This window comes from Thunnus albacares, chromosome 12 (assembly GCF_914725855.1).
Source record: "Thunnus albacares chromosome 12, fThuAlb1.1, whole genome shotgun sequence".
In the NCBI taxonomy this organism is placed as follows: domain Eukaryota; kingdom Metazoa; phylum Chordata; class Actinopteri; order Scombriformes; family Scombridae; genus Thunnus; species Thunnus albacares.
Genome location: NC_058117.1, coordinates 10,918,821 through 10,940,482, shown reverse-complemented (window position 1 = coordinate 10,940,482; position 21,662 = coordinate 10,918,821). Strand labels below are relative to the sequence as shown.

The following is a 21,662-nucleotide window of genomic DNA, read 5'->3' as shown; positions in this document are numbered from 1 at the left end:
CCCCAGTCCATGGCTCACTGAAGTCATCAGAGAGCAAAGGGTGGGGCTCAGAGCGGCAGAGAGAAAATAGCGTAAATCCAGAGAGTCCACTGACCTCAATGACTATCAGTGTCTCCTAGCATCATTCTCCTCCGATTTAAAAATGGCTAAGACCACTTACTATCAGAACAAGATCTGTGGCGCCACAGATGCTTGAAAAATGTTTTCTGCTTTTAACTCACACCTATATACATATACATATACATACATGTATATATATATATATATACACACACACATAAATATATATATATATATATATATATATATATATATATATATATACACACACACACACACACACATATACACACACACATACATACATACATACATACATACATATATATAACATATATTAACTTCTTACAGAAGGAACATTCAAACCCATCTCACTTTGGACTTTCTGTACTCATTCAATGTTCAATTCAACAGGTCAATTCAACATTCAACAATCATTCAGTTTTAACGGGTGACCACCTTGGGAGCTTTATCACCTTACTTCATCTTCTTTTTTATAAATGGTAGTTTAATTTTTATGCTTTTTTTCTGATGCTGCAGTCAGTGATCTGGAGCGATTCCAGAGTATCACCTGGATTCTTTGACTTCACAACAACAGTAGAAACTGCCTCTTTGGATCCCACAGTCTTTTATTTGCACTAAACAAGAATCTAAATAATAGGTTGAGACAAAGAACTTGGTCTCAAGATGAATCATGGAGCAAAGGGGATTACTCCACTGTAAGTAATAATTATTTTTAGTCCTCTAAGGGATAATCAGAGCTAAAGATTTTAGAAAAAGCACTTCCAACCTGAACAGAGCCACCAAATGCAGACACTAATGGAAGGCTGGATGATGGTGTTTTTTTATATTTAGACTATTACACTTTGACTGTCAATATTATTGAAGGTCAGATGGATATTGATTTAGACCAATATTGCTCATGGCCAGTGTCTACACAAGACATTCAGGACTGTCTGGAGAAAATTGTTTACTTAAAAGGCTTGATGTCAAAATACTCAAAAGGAAAGGAATACAAAACGGAGTTCACTCTAGAATAGCTTGTTTCTTGTTTTGAATTTCTCTATAGACAGTGGTGGAAAATAATTCAGTACAACATTCAACACTGATGCTTTAGTATTAATAATCTAATGATGTCGTATATAATAATATATCAGTCAGAGGAACCAAATCACTACTTTCACTGCAACACTTCAAGTACATTTTGCTGCTAATACTTATGTACTTTTACTTAAAGTTCCCCTCTAGACATGTTTTAAGATATACAGAAATACTCTGCTTGGATCAAAAATGTGTGCCTGATATACTTTTTCCAAACACACACACACACATCACACTTGTGTGTAATTTGAATATTGGGCCACAACTGGCTCCAAACTAGTTGTGCTGTCAAATCATGCTCATAGCCCCACCCCTTAAACAGATTGTAAATGAGCACAGAGAAACTTTCCACTTTCAGCAGATGAACGTGACAACAGCCTCGTAGTCTCAGACATTGCACATACATCATTCTGCTCCGTGAAGCACAAACATCCAACTGTAGGAACAAAAAACAAAACACATTTTTGGGTGGAGGGGGACTTTAAGTAGGATTTTTCATGCATGGCTTTTACTTCTAATGAAGTATTTTTACATTGCTTTATTGATATGTTTACTTAAAGGATCTGAATACTTCTTCCACCACTGTATATACTCTATAGACTACTTCAACACCACTTTTAATCTGTAAGGTCCTTAGATTTCAGCAAATTCACCCATTGCAATAAGGTGAAAAACATGCCTCTCACCTAGTCAATCAAAAAATAGTGCTGGTTAAGCACATACCATTATAGTGTGTGGCAGGCAGTTCAACAAGCTCTACACTTTATAGCATTTGCTGCTGTGCTGAAAGAGGACTGTTGCAGTTGTGTGGGATGTTCACATGTCTGTTGGCTATAAATGCAAAAGCAAACCCAGCCACAATGCGATTTTAACATCTGACGAGCAGAGAGGTGCACCACGTGAAAAAAGAGGATGAAAAGGTGTATTCATTTTCACTTTACTAAAAGAGGGGGGCGGGAGTACAACATAATTTACTGAGATACCTCATGTGACGGTTAGTGACAGTGTTAGTGTTGACCAGTGAACTGCCGCCGCCGCTGCTGTTGATGATGATAATGATGGAGGGAGTGCTTTTTCCTTCTGCCAGTCTTGATGCAAACTACAGCTGGTGAGACAGGACACACACACGCGCACACACACACACACACACAGTCTGGCTGGCTGGCTGGCTGGTCGTCTTGTGCTCACAGAGCCAGGGTACTTTCACGGATCTCATCACGATGGCTTGGAGAGGAGGGAGAACACGGTCGTTTTATCCACCAGTCCATTATTTAAACTAAGACTGGTATTGTTTCCGACCCGAGGACTCAAGCGGAAAAGAAAAGGTAATATTTACTACTATCCCTGTCATTTGGAAATGCCAAATGAGACGTTGCTACGCCGTGTTTTACTCGACAATGATGGTGGTGGTTAATTTTGGCAAACCGTTGGTGTAACGTTAGTATTCTCCCAACATCAGCTAACGTTAACTGGATTACCTCAGTATTGTTCTCTTGTCAGACTCCAGTAACGTTACGCTCGGTGCCTTTAGTTACATACCATTATTATCCTACATGTCTAAACTGGTTTGCCCACCTATTGCGCTTGCTGCTGTATAAGCCCGTGTCTGGCTACAACATTTCCCAACCAGTGCTGTGTTGTTACGCTGCAGGCCTGCCGACCGGATCAAGGCAAATTTCCCACTATGCCAACGTAGCGTTGCTAGCATTGCGACCCCAGCTAACCAAAGCTAACGTTAAGGCTTAGCTGCTCGACATTCACCGTTGTCTTTTCTACACGTCTTACTTTCTCTGTTCGTAAACATATTGTAATAATTCTGACCATAGTGTCGTTTACCATTTCAATAAGAACAAAGCTCCAGGTAATCTTCAAGTAGCCATTGTATTTGGAGAGACGGAGGTGTAACGTTAGCGTTGAATAAAAGGACAGCAAAGTTCCGTTATGATTGTCCTGCTAGCTGCTGAACTTGGTTTCGTGTGGACTGCTCATATTGCCTGCTAGATAGGTAAGATAAAAAACACACTTAAAAGAGAAAGTGGAGACCCAACCTTCGACATGACTTGAAATATAACGCCTTTGAAACTGTGCGGGGGACTTCTGTGGCCACAGTTCCATAGAAATACTGTGAGTTAAAACACAATAGTGTGGAACAGTTACTTAAGTCGTGGTTAAGCTTTTCCTGTTGCTACGTTACCGTTTGCTGTTTTCATGTCACAAATCTAATCTAACTGTTGTTGGGCCAGTCATCTTGAATTGCAATAGCTGTAAGTGGAAATTAACCCTGTGTTTTGCCTGGACTCCCCCCCCGGAGTTTCACTGATTTCGTTGCATGCCTCTGTAACGTTACATTTTTGATGCAAGAAATGCTGTTGGACGCCACATTATGCCACATGTGTCTATTCAGTTGAGTGGGTCCCCCCCCCCGAAGCTTAGTCATAATGAATGATCAATCTGACTCGTTGGCTGTTTGTCAGATAACTTTCAGGTGTATTATCAATTTGCAGTTTTCTTAAATAACTGTTAAATAAATGTTAAAGTGGATGTTATGTAAGACAAACCATAGAGCGTTAACGTGTTGTATTTTTAACCTGGTGGATAGCATCTGTTGCATCACGTGGGTTGTGATCTGATCTTTTGAAATGCATGGTTTTACAATCTGGGATCAACTCAACACCTCCCTGTGCTAAAAGCTTCATAGTCCCTAATTTACACTTGCCTCTAGCAGTTCTCAGGATGAAACAAAGATGACCCAGATTGAATTTGATTTTTCTTTTTTAACATGTGACATCTGAGAAGTTCTGCAAAACGTGTTGAATTTCAGCAGGGCCTTTTTTTATGGAAAGCTGTAGATTATGCTAAAATAAAACTATGTCTGGGGTTGAAAGAACTTGCACAGTACTGGGTAACAGTCCATAAGACTGTAAGACTGTGGATAACAAGGATAATTAGCAGAGTTTGTTCAAAACAGAGACCAGGCCACACAGACACATAAATGACTAATGGGTTGGGTTGTCTTGTCTGCTGACAGGCGACATCTAGTCTGAACATGATTCACTGTAAACAAGGCTGCAGGTTTTGCTGGTTTAATATCTGTATCTTCTAATGCACATATTTAACATATTTTTTTATTTTCTTTTTCTGTTATATTTTCTCTATGCTTACATATATTTCTCTTCTAGAATATGAGCATCTGTAACATGACCCAATTTCCCCTCAGAGATCAATAAAGTATTTCTGATACTGATCTGGACAGTCTAGATCATGTGTGCCTGAGGCTGGTCGATTAACGTTAACTGAAAGGTCGGATTAACTAAACGTAGCATGTTTCCTGTCTGCCATTTAACTGTTGACTGTCCAATAAAGGCAGAAATTATTTTCTCGTAAATTTCTGTTGCTTTTGGAGAATGCTTAGGAGACTCTATCCTCCAGACATGATTGAATTGTCCTCAGTGAGAGAGGATGGTGTATGTAGCCAAGGAGGATATGTGAAATTCAGCATTGGTGAAATCAGACCAAAAACAATCTTTATAAAACTACCTCCCATCTCACATGTCTTACCTACATTATTTTCTTTTAATTTCATATCTCTCCTCCAGCCTGTCTTCTATTTGGACTCCACCTTTTTTCCTCCTCTTTCACACTCCTCCCTGTGCGTGTTCCCCTATGCTGTTGCTGTATGTAATCGCCTTGTTGACTACATCTGGATGATGTTCTTTTGTCAATTTATTTCTCTTGCTGCTGATAAAGGCATTTCTCCTCCGGGATCTGTAAATGCAGTGCCTCTCTGTCATTTCAGGTGATGACCTGGATGGTGCCATGTGAATGACTGAAGACCATGAAGCCCACACACAAGCTGCTGTTTGTCCTGTGTCCCATGCTGGTCCTGGGCTTTATTTACTACTCCTCCGGGAAGCTACATCTACACGTATGGGGCCAGAAGCCTCGTAAGTGACATCTTCAGTCTGACTGTTTGAAACATTGATTCATCACCTCATCAACCATGTGTCATAGTCTGTAGTCCTTTTGATACCTACCTTTTGATACCACGTTTTTATCTGTTTTTATTGAACAAGTCTGTTTGATACCTTTCTCTGTGTTGCTGTCTGCCTCTCTGTGCTGACTGCCAGTTAACCGTCTGTTTATTTCAATCTGTTTTCTTATTTCATAGTCTCTCCGCTGAACCGTTAGTATGTCAAGCTGTTTGTTGGTGTCTCAAACTTGTCTTTCTCTGTTATTATTACATTAGCTTTCACTTCACCAGAGCACCGGATGTTACAGGGAGAATTTAATCAGATTTTCTTGTACATCAAGCGTTAGTTGTTCCATCTGTGGGGAAATCTATTGATGGCCCTCTTCCTACACTACAATACAAGTGCCTGTGTTTTAACCCAGATATAAGAGCGTTTCATCTGACTTTGTCTTAAGCTGCCTACTTATTTTCTATTTTGTCTCTGTAAATAGGAGGAAAGGGTGTTTTGAGGTTTTCCCACTGAAATGATGAAACCTTAACAACCAAAACTGAAAATACAAAATTTCACAATACCATTCATAACATTCTGAGGAAGTATCTCTTCCACTTTCCACTTAAAAGTACCTCTGTATGTTTGAGTGTTGGTTATGACTCGATTTCCCTGTAAAATTGGATATGCTGTCCATATTTAGAGAAGAAGTGATGAGCGACCTCGATGTTTGTATACTGTTGCTGTTTGATTCAGTAAGAAATACCATTTTAGGCTTCTTAACCCCCTGAAACAGCTGTTAAAAACCAGCAGAGGGGGCTAGAAGATCTCTCTTAAAAACTTCAAATTTGAGGAATTGTTCATGCCTTTACCACCTACAGAGTATATCTTCTGGGAAAACATTCACAGGGAGCAGCGTGTAGCACAGAAAACACACGTCAGTGTTTTGAACCAGATTGAGAGCCTTTCTAGAGGGACAATATGCTGTCTAAAGCGTACAGCTTGTGGTGTCCTTGATATCTTAATATTGGCTGTAAAGTTTTGTAATGGCACTAGATTTGGATTTTTAAATTTGTACATCTAACCACTTTAGATTAGTTTTAGGCTTAAAGAGGAATGTTCCCACCCCTAACAATTCCACACATTTCACAACACTGATGTCAGGTAGAGGGAGTATGTTTCTGTTTGGCAATATGATGATTCAGGATGGTGATGCCAACTCCATCCCCAGTTCCAGTTATAGTCAGCTGACTTTGCTCTTGCTATGGTTATATTAGGAATACTTGTTATAAGCTCCTTCTCAGACATACCTCACTCAATAGTCAGAAAATTTTACATGTCCAAAGTCATGTATGGGATAAACCCCCAACTTTTATCCTTTTTAAAGTCGCTCAGGAAAATAGCCAGTAATATTTTCTTATATTCCTCCACATTTTAAGTGTGATATAAGGCCTAAATGTCTCATGTGAAATAGTAAATTATGAAACTGTATTATGTAACTGAAAGTATTTGCGCTCAGGCAGTCATGAGGCTTCTGAAGCAATCAAGCTATGAAGATAACGTCAGACTGATAAATAATTGTTATTACTGAGGATGCCTGTGAGACAACTGAGAATACTCTTCTTCTTTGGTGTAGTTTACTTTCTTCCTAACCCATCACTGTTCTCCCGCCGTGGTGACGACACAAGTAAAAATGGCGTCAGATCTCCCCTGTCTTATGTACAAGGTGTAAGCTTTGATTTTCTATCTGTAACGCAGACCTTTGTGAAAGCCGATCGACAATCCTTAATCAGAGTGAAGAATTCTGCAGTGTGACTGTCTGAAACGGGCTGCAGAGCCAGTACAGATTAAGTCTTTGTGTACTAATGTTTATTTTATGATGAAGTAGATAATGCTAGCTAATACTAGTCTCAGTAAAACACCTGCGCAGTTTACTTCAGGTTCCTCATACACTACAACTTTGTCTCTTGCTGTGCCCACCGTTATTGTAACCCATCATGGCCTGTTTCTGGTCCCAGTAACAACTAGCAGGCTCACATGTGCATAAAGCTGTGTCAACCATAGCATTTACAACTGTCTTTATAGTTGAACTTGACCTTTCTCTGCCCCTCTACCTTGTAGAGGTTAGTGCATATACAGTACCAGTCAAAAGTTTGGACACAACTTCCCATTTACTTGAATGAGAAAGTGTGTCCAAACTGGTACTGTATACTGTAGATTATATACTTAATAATATAGATAAACTTCTTAATTTCTCCACATACTAATGCACTGGATTTGACATTTCTCTTCCATTTCACTGAAAACATCCTCTTTTTGTGTGATGTTGTTGCATCACTGACAGCACTCCCAAGGAACAGTTGACCTTGTCTGTGGTTCATAACTCAACAATTTCTCAAGCTGTGACCAAGGTCTCTGTGTAACTATGTTCCAGTTTTCTGTTGGGACACCCTTCTATTTAATCTAGATTCAATGCTTGCATGCTAAATTTTTAAGCGGCAAAGTCAAATGCTTTCAACCTTGTACTGTCAGTCGGTTTATTTTCATAACTGCATGATGTAAAGAATGGAGCTGGTTTTTTTCAAACAGCACAAATAGGAGAGGAGCTTTGATTGCAGTGAGAGATATTGGCTTTCTGCGGCACTGTGGTGCCAGATGTTTGGCCTAAAGAGGCTCAAAGGGGAAAGATGAGCATGTTGATGGTCTCTCCTGTCCTCCACGCTGGTCAGCTAAGCTATACTGTTTCACTGAGAGGATCAAATCTGGATAATCTTTCCTCCTCATTCTTGACTTTGAGTGTTAGAGACTAAGTCACTGCTCCAGGGACAAATGGAACATACAGAGGCTTATCCCTTCCTCATTGTATACATAAATGAAGACTTTTGGTACCATGGTACTCGTTGCTCGTTGGATGTAGTAGATGTTTATTAATAGGGCTCAGTTTCATCTTCTTGCAGCAGAAAACACATCTTTTGGATGCATTGGGATATAAAATCCAGGTGAAAATCTGTCTAAACTTTTAAAAACATCTGGGTACTTACAAGGGAAAATGGGAAAAAAATTAAATGACAAGCCTTACTAATGCACAATCAAAACGTTCGATTTTGTGTTATTAGTATTTTCAACAAGCCCATGGTTTCAGACAAGCTCAGGGAGCAGCGTGTAGCACAGAAAACACACGCCAGTGTTTTGAACCAGATTGAGAGCCTCGCTAGAGGGACAACATGCTGTCTAAAGCGTACAGCTTGTGGTGTCCTTGATATCTTAATATTGGCGGTAAAGTTTTGTAATGGAACTGGATTTGGATTTTTAAATTTGTACATCTAACCACTTTAGATTAGTTTTAGGCTTAAAGAGGAATGTTCCCACCCCTAACAATTCCACACATTTCACAACACTGATGTCAGCTAGAGGGAGTATGTTTCTGTTAGGCAATATGATGACTCAGGGTGGTGATGCCAACTCCATCAGTACTCAATACAGAATCAAAGCCTTCAATTCTGTGTTAGTAGTATTTTCAACAAGCCCATGCATTTACAAGCTGGCTTCCTGTATAAAGTGTGTGTGTGTGTGTGTGTGTGTGTGGTGCTTGTATCTGTGGGCTGTGACAGGAGCCAGGCTCAACCAGCTGCTGTACACAGATCCACCAGATGGTCACCACATCCAGAAGGTTTGGGCCACATCCCCTTTTTGCTGGTGTTTACTGATGCCAGAATTTCCTATGGCCACTTATTATTTGGTTACCTTTTAAACTCTGCCTCACTACATTTAGAGAGTGAATTTCAGACCAGGTTCATGTTACCATTGTCATTCCTGTGGCAGCTGGAGTGTGTGACTCTTGTATGGCTATAGTTTGAGCAGCTCCGGTCCAATTCACCTGTTCTTTTAACAATAGAGTTCTCTTCTTCCCGCCTAATTTAGTTAAGCCCCTTTTACACATGCAGTCTATCCCTGAAATGTTCAGGAACATTTCCTGCATGGATGAGGTCATGTGTGAATGGGAGCAGGGATCGATATTCAGCTAAATCTGTGCTGCCAATTTCCCATCTTAAGACCTAGTTACATTTCAGGGAAAATGCCAGTAAGGCTGTGTTGTGACTGAAAGCAGTAACATTGCAGGAACAAGCACGTAAAGGGTTACGTCCGTCTGACAAAAGACGATTTCACGTCGGGCGAGCGAACCAATCACAAGACCCCACTGAATAAAGGAGACATTGCTATTTTTTGAATGCTTAAATATTTTAAATGAAATGTTCACACTCTTTTGTAAATCTTAATTCACATAACTTTAATAGTATTGCTTTCATAAAGCCGTATCGATTATTCAAAGCTCTGTCACACAGTGAACCATGCTCGAGCTGATTATTCAAAATCTTTAATCTCGTGGAGATTTGAATAATCGATATGACTTTATGAAAGCAATACCATTAAAAATTATGTGAATAAACATTAACAAAAGAGTGTGAATATTTTATTTAAAATATTTAAACACAACACAAAAAATAGCGATGTCTCCTCTCCTCAAGCTCTCTTTTAAAAGTCTGTGTGTCTGTGCTTGGTGCGACAGTATCACAGCATCATGTTCCATTTAACATTATTTTATCTTTTAATATCACAGTACAAATCATATCCATAACATTAACTACTCTTATGGAGCGTAGAGTAAAGTTTTGGTGAGCAGACATATGGAGAACGGAGACATGGGGTGTCAGATCCATGGAAAAGAGACGGCAAACTGGTTTGTGATTAAGGATTTAAAATGCTCTCGTCACTCCTGCTGATGAACATGCCGCTCCACCAGAAACATCTCTAAATGTAGTTACAGGAGCATTTATTCACTGACACATAGCCTAAACTGTACACACACTGCACTGACGTTCACAGCTAACATTATACCGCTAACTTCATACTCTCTGCTCCGGTCTGGCAGTCGCTGTTCCACACCTCTCTCTCAACCAGACTCGCTACACACACAACTTTTGCCATGTCATGTGTGAAAATGCGCAAGACAGAAATGTTCCTGAATGTAGCAGCATGTGTGAATAGTGAAAGTCACTAGCGGTGCCTGAAAGGCTTTCCCACTAATTTACCAGGAACTAAGTGTGAAAGAGGCTTTAGTCTCCAAATTCTACTCATTGTAATGTTCTCAGTTAACATAGTCAAGAAGTGCTGTTGCTGACACATAGAGGCCTGTTAGCTGCCACTTGTATCTCTGGCGGTTTTCTCTGTATCATTCAACTGTGAAATCACATTAAAGCCTGTACAGCCACATAAATTCACAGAGGCTGCTGAATCACTGTTAACCTAAAGAACAGGCTGTTTTGTGTGCACTGATTATGCAGCTGAACAAGCGATGATGTGTGCCCGCACAGACATGAGCAGATATTTAATTTGTTAACGAAGCAAACTTTCTCTGCGACTGCTTATTGCGAACGTCAACAAAACAAAAGAGCTGTTGTCATTGATCTGTATTCAAGTTGTGAGATAACTTTACAAGTATAAAACAGGGATTTGATCGACTGTCAGTGCAGCAGGGCAGGAGTTAGTGTTAGCCTTGTTACGAGGTAGCATTTATGAGGTTGAGGTGTCTGACTGCAGAAACATATCAGAACAATTCCATTGTGTTCAGCTTTATTGAAACACACTATAAGTAATCTGTGAAAAAAGTTTCCAATGTACAATTTTGTTGTTTGCAAACCAATAGAAGAGGAAGAAGTAAAGATAAAGCTATTCTTTTGTTTTTGTGTTTCAGTGCATTTTGAACAGAAGACCTTTTTCAAAAATAGGGGAAAAAAAGTTGTTTTCACAAGTAAATGTTTTCAGATTGATCCACCTCAGTGTGAACATGATCATTGCGTTGAGCCTCTTTTACACAAGTTTCCACAATATCACTTTTTCAAGTCTGATTAGGGTCTGCCCACATGTAACACATTTCAAATATTGGCCGAGGCTTGTGTGAGGCCCATTATCTTCAAGGTTCAACTGTCACTGAAGTTCTGGCATGTAATGTGGTCACTCCCAACTTTCAAGTCTCTATTTCAGTGCTTCTTAACAGCGCAGTTGCTTATAATTGGTTTACTTTACTGCTAGTAACAGGAACATCACCTCAGGGTGTTAAATCACACTTGGAATTAACACCTGCAGGGTGAGAAATGAATGTGTGCCACCAGCCAAGCTGCTGAGATTTTTTTCTATTTGCAGTAGCCAACAAGCCATAACATTCAACTCTATTAATTTCACCCCTCATGAAAATGTGACGCCAGTTGTGATGATATGAGATAATCCAGCTGTTTCTTCAATAGTGAATCTCTCTATGTATTTCTAAAATAGATCTTAAGAATGTATTTATGCTTTGCTCATAAATCTATAATCTGTGATATTTCAAAACGTGATTCCCTTTCCCCCTGTCACTCTCAGTGCTTCGTTAGCAGTAAGACCAGCCGCTGTTCCAGGAGCGTGCTCTGAATATATCTGACACCCAGCTTCGTTTACAACTTTAGGGATTGTCTTCTCATGTCCTATAGAGCTGTTGTAGTCATCAGTGATACGCCTATACAGTTTCAGCTGGAACAGAGTTTGAGGTTTACTAATTGGGGAATTTGATCTGCACGAAACCCTCACATGGCATGCATGTTGTACATGCAGCCTCTGGCGAAATGTTATGCTGTCTTTTTGTCACAAGGAGCACTTTTTGTCCTTGTTCTGATTTGAAGAGGGCTCTGTAGTAGTGTCATACTTAATCATTGGCATTTGGATGAAATGACACGTCAGCTGTCCTCTGATTGTTTTCATAGAAGGAGACATTTTTTAACTTTCTTCCTTTTAGATGTTTTTTGTTTCAAGCCAACCTTGTTAATTAGAATCCTCAGCTTTTATCCTTTTAGTTTAAAAAAAAAAAATTATTAACAACTTGAAAAGATAAGTAGAGAAGAAATGTGCAGCACTTGTCAAAATCTCAGCATTTTTAAGGGTGCTGAGAGTAAGTCACAGTCATTTACTGTTGGACTATCTGTTTTTGTTAACTCATCTTTTTACAGAAAGGGTGTTAATATTCCACATTGTCCTGTAAGTCTGTAATAAGACTTGTTACAGTACTCTGAGTGGTACTGCTGTGATGGTAGACAAACATTGGAGGATTAGCAGTAAACCTTTGATGTGTTTGGTTTCTTTCTGTCTCTGTGTCTGCCTTTCGTTTGTGTGCATCTGTTTTTGTGCGTAGCCGCGGTGTGTGTTTTGCTGAAGCTGATACTGAAAACATATATATTTTTTTTATAATATTCTGAGTACTTAGGTCTTGATGAATAGTTGTATGGTTAATAGTTGCTTCCACAGCTCTACAGTGATGATGTTTTTTCAGTGTCTTAACCCCCTTTTGTTTTCAGAGAGTGATGCAGAAGCGACACCTGTAGTCCTGACTAAAGGTGCTGAAGTGAAAAGGATAACAGGTAGAGGCACTGAGACTCTGCCCATTTATACTGGGTGACTGTTGTGAAGCGGGTGATTTTAAAACTGGGCTGTAGAGGTTTTTTTTCTCCCAATGGAATATAAATCTCTGCTAACTGAACAATGAAAGCTTTGCATTTTATCATTTTAATCTACCATTCATCTTTTTTTTTCTTTCTTTTTTTTTTTTAATTACCCAAGCTGTTTGTGCTCATTCACTCATTCAATCTGTAAAGGTAACTCTCAATATACCACTATCATAATAATCACAAAAGCACAATGGGGGCTTTCTGCAGTTAATTTTCCACTTCATTGGGCTTTCAACTTTGAATTAAGACTGAGAATCAGAATTATAATTCAGCCTACTGGGATTAAAGCTACTAATCACGCCTTCTCCTCCTCCTTGTACTCTGTTACGCCTGACATTTGCAGTTGGCTTTATCTTCAAGTCCAATGCTGCCATAACAGACTGACCTCAAACGGTGCTAACTGACCCTTTTGTGTTACAGAGTCGGAAACAGACATCACCGCGGGACGAATAGTAGGCTCAGGTACATCTGCAGCCCAAACCAGCTGAACCCCTGCCCATCCATTTTGTTCCTGAACCATTTAAAACAAATTACAGAACCTGTTAAAACCCTGCAATACATCAGCAGCCACATTTGTGGTGGAAAACTATCAGCATTTTTTTTGAAAGACAAGTGAAGTTGTTATTATGATGAAAAATCTGAATTTGGTACAAATTGTGAAATCAAGCATCTGCTCAGTAGTCCTCCTCCACATGAAGCTGCAGTGTGATACAACACTGCCCTCTGTTGTCTTGGCTCAGTAACAAATGGTTGGCAAGTGAAGCAGTGTGCGGGAGTTTTGGTGCATATATTGTAATATTTGTCTAACTAGTAGGACCCCGCTGCTTTAATTTTCTCCAAAGCTGTTGCCTCTGGCTGCCTTATGCTTCTCAACAGAAACATAATGCACACACACTCACACTCACTCATCTTGGCTGCTATGGCAAAAGTACTCATCCACCAGGGCAGTGCTTGGATCCTCCCCTAACCAGCCGTCACACATTGCCATTGTTTTTTTTTTTCTTTCTTTATCTTTCTCCCCCAGCTTCACTGTGAAGACAAGATCCGCAACCACAGGAGCAATACCGCACTCTTCCTACTTTCCGCTAATGCTCATGTTAAATGTAGCGCTCTGACATTTCAATGTAATCATGGCATTTAACAGACAGACATCAATCAATGTTAAGTGTTTTTATGGAAGTATGTAAGTATCATTATAGAATATAGAAGATCCTGCAGTAAATACTCAAATGATTTAATTCAAGACAAAGTTCTCATCTCACCATAAATATTTACCTCCTCGTTTTCTGTGCTTCTGTCTTCTAAATGGCCTTAACTCAACGCTTCACCAGGCACCTATTGGCTGCCCCTTCGGTTGTCCATAGGTGATCTCTAACTTCTTTTCTAACTTTATTTTAAACTCAACAGATTGTTTTGGCTGGCTTCTTCCTAACTTTGCTTGTTTTTCACAAATCTTTAATTCTAATGCTTTTACATTTACATTTGCTATTTTATTTTCTGTATGGAAAAAAAGCACAGGTTGTTTACAACTACAGCTAATGAGCTGATAGTTGCGCAATATGGTACATCTTAGATTGAACCAGTGCTAATGATCCAACCGTATAATGATGCCATACTCTCTAACAATGTTCCATGTAGACCTGTGTTAGTAATGGATCATATCCATCTCTGTTTTTGTCTTTCTTTTCCAGTGTATGATAAGCAGGGCTTTTTGCTTCAGCTGGACACAAAATTGTGAGTGCATCTTTTTCTAATAAACACTCCTGTCATTTCATGTAGCACGTTAAGCAATTCTCCATCACACACTGTGTGGGATTTTTCCAAGCTGTTATATTTAGAACAGCTGAATTCCCAGTCAGACGTCGACTCCATTAGTTTAGATATGTTTTACAGCTATTTTCACTAAATACTTATTCACACAGATTCTGATTGATCAATGGGGAAAAATGAAACATGAAAATGTAAACCTTCAGCAAATTAATCTCACTTGATTTTTTTTTTTTAAATAAACACCTAACATCTCATTGGAGTCCTAACCAAAACCTGGTGACAAATGCACCTATTTGATTGCTGGCCTGAGCAATACATTTTGAAATGTGTGTGATTTGAGTTGTAGTTAGTGTTTTCTCGTTTATTCCAGAGCAGCTGTGGTTTGTCAGGGTGGGAATGTGCTACATTGAGTCATTATGCAGCTGTCGTGGTGTCAGTGTGTCTGTTGAAATGTATATATTTCCCTGAATTGGTTTGACACTCTTGCTCTAAACTGCCATGATAAGGCCTCCCCCCCACATTACCATACAGCCAATAATCATATACTGCCATCACCACCCTGGCTCTCACAGGACATGTCTGCCCACACTCTGCGCACACACTGCAAGCACCATGTCAGCACACACTTTAAGGTGGTTTTCACATGGGTGATACATCTCTTTACATTATATGTACAGTGTTCCTTAACTACACCTTTAAAGAACATGCATACATGAATGCAATTCACCTCAAAACTGGAATTAGTTTTGTGACTCTGGTAATGCATTCCTTCTGAAGGTGTCCCCTAGGTTTCAACCTCACCAAGTCACTTACCAGCTAACTGAAATGTATTATATTAGCATAGGAGAGCTTCAGATGTTGTACAAGCAGGCCCCAGTTAAGCTGCTTCCTCTGCCAGCTCTGGCAGACCTGGGCCTCTCTCCCTTCTCCCTGTTTATTTGAACTAGATTCATGGCATACATCAAGTTATTAATGATCGTGCTGGTAATCGGGCAGTTCTAGTTTTAGCCCTGTCAGTATGATTATTTTTACAAGGCCCCTCTGCTTTGTCTCGCCACACACAGGTGATACACTGAGCTGTTGCTGAGTTCTCCAACTTCCTAAGCAAGCCGTTTTCCCTATCTCTCAAGCAAGATTGTTTGACAAGCTCGGTTTTTTGAGGGTTGAAAATGTGTCAGTATAATTAATAATCACTTATCACGATGTGTTGGATTAATCTCTCCCTCTCTTTTTTAATGTGCAGGCCACCGGAGTTGGCATACAAGTATGGCAACCTCAGCGAAGGAGTGTGCAAGCTGGGATACGCAGCAGCCAAGATGACCGCCATCTATCCTAAGTGAGAAAAATCGCCCCCCCTTTCTTTTTTTGTACACATAATGTCACGAGACAACATTTAAATTAACTGAATGTCCTCAAGTGTCTTTTATCTAAACGAACAAAGCAGACTCCTTCAAACAAGTGTAATGTCTCCACATACAATTTCAGGAGTTTTGCAAACAAATCATTTTAATTGCATGTCAGCATGAGAAAAGCCAAAAACGAAGTATTCAAGCATACCAAGATGCATGATGTCACTTCTCAAGCCAACCTCGCCTTAAGGGTTTTGACTCAGAAACAGAGAAGCCCCCACATTCCTATGCAATCTTCCCCACTTTCAATCATGTTTCTACCAGCATCTCCCCCATCACAAAAACTTGACTGTGTCCTTGTGATCCCGCTGTTACACAACAGAACCATTGTTATCTGAGCACAAGGTCTCCCATCTCTCTCCTATCAAGTCCTAGAGCCTTAGAGGCTTTCTCTATGAGCGACACAAACCAACTTCCTGTCCATCATACCATGACTCACCACGAGCATCCTGGTACCCAGCCCACACAGTCCACTGAATCCTCCACGGTCCTGCCCGATGTCACTGACTCTTTTGATTATGGGCCTCTATTTGCCGCCCAACTCAGCTCAATCTATAGGACATTGTCCTATTAGCATTCTTGGAGCTAAGCTAATAGAGGGGTAATTTTCCACATTGCTGAACAATAGCGAGTGGGACTTCAATGCAGTACTTGACCTAGTTATGGGGCAAATTCGCCAACTTATTTCCAAGCATTGAGTATTGAACCTAATTTATCTATTGCCTGAAGATGTTCTAAGCATTAGATTAAAAGAAAAAAATCACTATCTGTTTCGCAATAAATTACAATATATTATAAAACTTGCTTTACTTTCTTTTATATATTTTTACATTTTAAAGTACTTTCTCTGTTTACAAGGGAAATGCATATTAATAAAATGCTGTCCTAAGTGCTTTAAGTGGGGTTATCCAAGGCTTATGACATAAGATGTACAGTATAAACTGTATTGAATGAGTTGTCGGTGTGGGTTTTTGTACACAAACCGCTTTAAACATCACCATCAGCTGCACTGTTGGCTGTAAATTGCTGCGCTGCTTAACCACACAGAAGAGGCAGTTTTGTGGAGCTGCCCTCTACCTATCTGAGAGACTACGTGTTAAAAATGTCCTCCCTCGTAATGACTTCCTCTAATCAGCCGCACGTGTCGGATCAAAGTTCCGTACAACACAGAACCCCCACTGGGAGCCCACTGATTACTACCACCTTCAACCCAGTCACACACAGGTCAATGAGCACAATTAATGCTGCACTTTTTGTAAGTTTGACTGTGTGTATGTGTTTGTATGTATTTGTGTTTGTGTGCCCAAGTGTGTGATTTATTGTATCCTCCGCGAAAGAGAGTCAACCAATTAACATCTTGTTTGCTTGTTTGTTCTTAAAAAAAAATCTCAAAAAATTTAGTTTACCGCGAAAAAAACCAAATCAATTTAAATGTTCTTGTTAGCATTTTGTGTAAATAGGCGTGGCGTGCTGCTCAGCTGTTAGAGAAAACCTACTTAACCTCTAGCAGTGAGGTCCTGTGGCTCTCCCTCTAATCATCTCCTGCTTCCTCCATGTTTGTCTTCTCTGAAGCCCCTGCCCTGCAGAATCCAATTTATTTTCCACACCTCCCCTCCCCTCCGTTTTACCTAAAACTGTTTGTACTGGACCCCTAAATCAAGTGTTGGCAGTGAACTTGAAGCGGTACGGTTATGAAAATATTGCCAGTGAGAGATGGACCTAGCAAAGGAAATGAGTACAATGCGTCCCAGCCTGTTGGCTGTTTTGGGAACCCTCACTTTGTATTTAACAACAAGCAGCCCCCTGTCTCTCTGCTTTGTCAGGATGTCAGTGACTGACTGTTGGTCAGGGCTCAGCGGCTTGCAATGGTCCTGTGTTATTTATAGCCCCTTATGGCCTCAGAAGTCTTGGGTTCAATGAATCTCCATTTGTTTTGGCAGGTCAGAAGTCTCTGAGTGTATGTGCTCCTGTCAGGTGATGTGAGGAGGAGAGAGAGCCATACATAACTGCTTCTCCTCTCTGAGTCTGTCTCTCTCTGCTCGCATACTTTACAGACGGAGGATAATGAGGGTATCAAAGACCAATTAGAGTGCTTGAAAAAGAGACAAGGGAACCGGAAGGCCTCCCGATAATGTCAGCCATCTTTGGTCATTGTGCTGTAGAGCCCCTCATATTTCTTGTGAACCCACGGCATTGTTATGGTAACAAGCTATCCAAGTTCCTGCCGAGAAACGAGGGAGTATGTTCATGCTTATGTGTCCTCTCTTGATTCCACAGTTTAAAATGACGTTGCTAGTTGATGTCATCTCAGGGAGCCATAATTAATACTTGGTGAAGAAGAGCAACCATTTGTGTGTGCGGGGCGGCCAATCATCAGCCTCTCAGCAAGATGCAATAGTTAAGTCACTGGTGGTCTGGTTCCAGCTAATGAGACAGTGCAACAGTCTCTTTCATAAACATAATAATACACACCAGCTCAACAGATCTTTACAAGGCACCTGGCGTTGTCTTCTCAGTGTGTGTGTGTGTATGTGTTTCCTGAATGATCATTTACGTCTGACATGAAACTGTATTTGTAGAAGTGCTGCTGAGGAGCTCCATGCATATTAACATCAGAAGAGAGACAACCAGATTGACTTGTCTCTCTCCTTCTGTGTCCCCCCCCAGCTTGACAGCAGGTCATAAAAACACACATCCATCCTGAAGCCACACTCGCACAAGTGGCACGTAGCCCAGCACTGGGGTCGCAGGCGTGACTAAGAGGAAATGGATGCTTTTGATTTTAGAGCTGCAATTAATCAAAGTGGGACACACACACATACTAAAACAGACACACAGGATAAGGAAGAGGCGATGCTGGAAGTTATAGTTCACAGAGCATTTAAACATTGGTCACAGGCGTGTTTTTGAATATCAAACTCTCTCAGGATGACCGTCTTCTTGCTGGAGCAGTTTAAACTGTGGCATTTTTGCCTTTGTGAATTTTCTGGTTACTTATTGTTTTTTAGTGTGTCTTCCCCTGAAGTGGGGTAACTTCCTCCACTCTAATTCAGTTTGTATAAACAGTCTTGTCCCAGATCATTTGAGGAAAAGCATTCTGGCATGAGTATGTTGTCTCTGCAGATTTATCAAAACCGTGTGTCAGCTGTGATTTAGGCTTGGGTGGAGAGGTTATGTTGATGGTTTATGCACTGCAGCCGCCTTCTGTGTCTATCCCTGCCTCTCAGTATCACCCCTTTTAGTTTTTAGCTACCTTGCTAATGTTTGTGCAGGCTTTGCTTGTTTTGGGAAGCTTAAGCAGTAGGGATGCCATTAGATTAATGACAGTGGAACAAGCTAATTTGGTTATCACTGTGTGCCTTAAACTTTGCCCAAGACATTAACACTACTGGACAGGATAAAAAGTGTGGTGGGGAGATGCACATTAGAATAGATCATTCTTATAGGATATTTGTCACCAGAGTGGGTTCTTTGTCTCAGCTAATAAAACTTTTTTTTCTGTCTTTCCTCCTTTTCCTTCCTTTCCTGTGTCTCATTGCAGGTTTGTGAAACCAGCACCCATGTTTCTTGATCGGAACTTCAAGCGTCTTGCAAAAGTCAGCAATTACTTACCTCCATTTGGTTTCAAAACACAAGGTAAGAAATATTGCTTACTTGATTTACCTTACTCTCCAAAGAAAACACTAACACTAGACATTTTGATTTGGTGTGGAAGACATGCTTGTGTTAAAGCCAACTCTGAGCCTGTGTTCTCAGTGCTACTGTTTCTACGGGTTTAGATGCCATGTGGGAGCTTAACAGTGGCTGCTTGGTAGGGTGTTTATTGCCAGCAGTGCTTGGCATCTCAAAATAAACTATCTGATTTAACTGCTATTAAGCTCAGCTTTGAGGATTTATGCAATTTACAATATTGTTCTGGTTTGCCAACATTACACCTGGGTCAAAAGAGGAGGTGAAACCAAATGAAGAGTGAGAGCTGCCAAGCACCTCTCCTTATCAGCAGACATCAGTTTGCTTCTCATACTGTATCTACTTGTGGCATCACTGTAACTTGTGAGACCTTTCAACACACTGTCTGCATCTTCGAAGACACTAGTTCTTCTGTAGCCTGATAATCAGACTGAATTGCCATTTTGTTTTTCTGATTGAATGGCTGAAAAGAATTAGAGATGTTGGGCAGTAATTAAAAGTAAGAGCAGTAATTGCCTGCTCTTTTTAAGCTCTCCTCATCATCATTTCATTCTAATCGTTCATGAGTAGAGAATGTGGCCAATGTTCTGCCACTTTGTGTGTTTTTGGCAGAATACATCCTGCTTCAGGTTTGTTATTGTGTTTTGTGCTGAGTTAAGACACAGGTGAGATAAGTGATCCATCACATTGTACATTTAGTCACCTTTAGCTTTTGCCAAAGTTATGTTCTCATCAACTAGCAATTTAAGCAGGGACTATTTGAGAACTCCCACTATTGATTTATTCTTGGAAGGCCTGACATTGAAAATGTCAGAGTAAGTTGCCAAAAATTAGTCTTTTAATTCAACAAATGGACAAATTTACACTTTCTATATTTGGTTATTGTTTGATTTGAGTCCTTGAGCACACCACTAAAACATGTTTCCTAAAACTGTCCTTTCTTTGAGCTGGAGGGTATTTAAAAAGGAGGATTTCGTAAAGCAGGGTTCACTCTTCAAATACTAGGATTACACTGACCTGCTATATGGCCTTAACTTGGTCCTTACCTCTTACCAGCTCTCAGCCTCCATCTCTTGATATTATCATAACTTCATACTAATCTTATTGAACTATGCCCATAAACCAGATTATAAGAACAGTTTTTAGTAATTTATTTGCAATTTTAGCTGTGCTGCTGTATCCTTAAATATAACAACCTTTACAGTAATGTGCAATTGTTTGCCAGATGAATTCTATTTTGGGACCAGGGGACTTTGTCTTTGTTCAGACTGCCAGCCCAAATCTGTTTTTTGGCAGATCCAGATTGTATCCAGATTGATTTTAGAAAGTCTGGACAGAAAAAAAACAAAATGCAATTTTTGCAAATTGGATCCAAACCACATTTGAAGGTGGTTTGAAATGTGATTCCGATCGGACTTCTACATATGTGTCTCAGTTCGGATGCTCTGGCCGCTCAAATCGGATTTCAAAGTGTCTTTTGCAACACTCGCAACACGACACACAACGACAATGTCAAACCCAGAGGGACGGAAGTGCATCAGAGCAGCTAAGCAGAACCCATGCTGCTACTAGCAGAGGGGTATGGACGACAACTCAGAACAGTCTGTGGACAGACGCTGAAATAAATTGTGTGCTGGCACTTGACTTGACATGACTGATCTCCATTTCTCATGCTTCTGTATCGGAAAGATGCGTCACCAGCACACGTAGTTTCTGACGGCTACATTGTCAGCACACAGCAACCTATGCAGATAAGTTGGTGATCTCTGGACACACAAATCTGATCTGATCACTTTCAAATAACAGTGCAGACAGTCTGTCTTAAAGATCTGATTTGAGAAACAAATCTGATTTGCCTGCAGTCTGAACAAGCTTTAGTCTCCCGGGACAGCACTTCCATGTATCCACACACAACGCTTTTACTTGTTCCCTGACCTCAACACGCTCCAGCCCTTCAGATATCAAACCAGTGCGCAATGCCGTGGGAACTGAAGAGATAACATTAATCAGGCTTCAGTTACATGCCCTGTCACATTTTCCAATACTTAGAAGCAGAAGGTACAGTGAATGTTACCTTTTGTGCTCTGGCAAGTCCTCTGCTGTCATACGAACACACACACACACACATACACACACACACA

General features: G+C 40.3%; 1 protein-coding gene across 8 annotated transcripts in view; it reads left to right on the top strand.

The window, feature by feature from the left end:
* Positions 1 to 2,039: 2,039 nt before the first annotated feature.
* Positions 2,040 to 21,662, top strand: part of st3gal3b (ST3 beta-galactoside alpha-2,3-sialyltransferase 3b) — a 45,416-nt gene continuing 25,793 nt past the window's right edge. Inside the window, exons 1-7 of one of the 8 annotated variants that reach the window (XM_044367806.1) lie at positions 2,040 to 2,269; positions 4,958 to 5,105; positions 12,503 to 12,565; positions 13,073 to 13,114; positions 14,344 to 14,386; positions 15,666 to 15,758; positions 19,373 to 19,467. In XM_044367806.1, the coding sequence (XP_044223741.1) occupies positions 4,997 to 5,105; positions 12,503 to 12,565; positions 13,073 to 13,114; positions 14,344 to 14,386; positions 15,666 to 15,758; positions 19,373 to 19,467 (445 nt within the window). In that variant the 5' untranslated portion in view covers positions 2,040 to 2,269; positions 4,958 to 4,996. The other 7 variants (XM_044367805.1, XM_044367807.1, XM_044367809.1 and 4 more) reach the window with 7 other exon arrangements.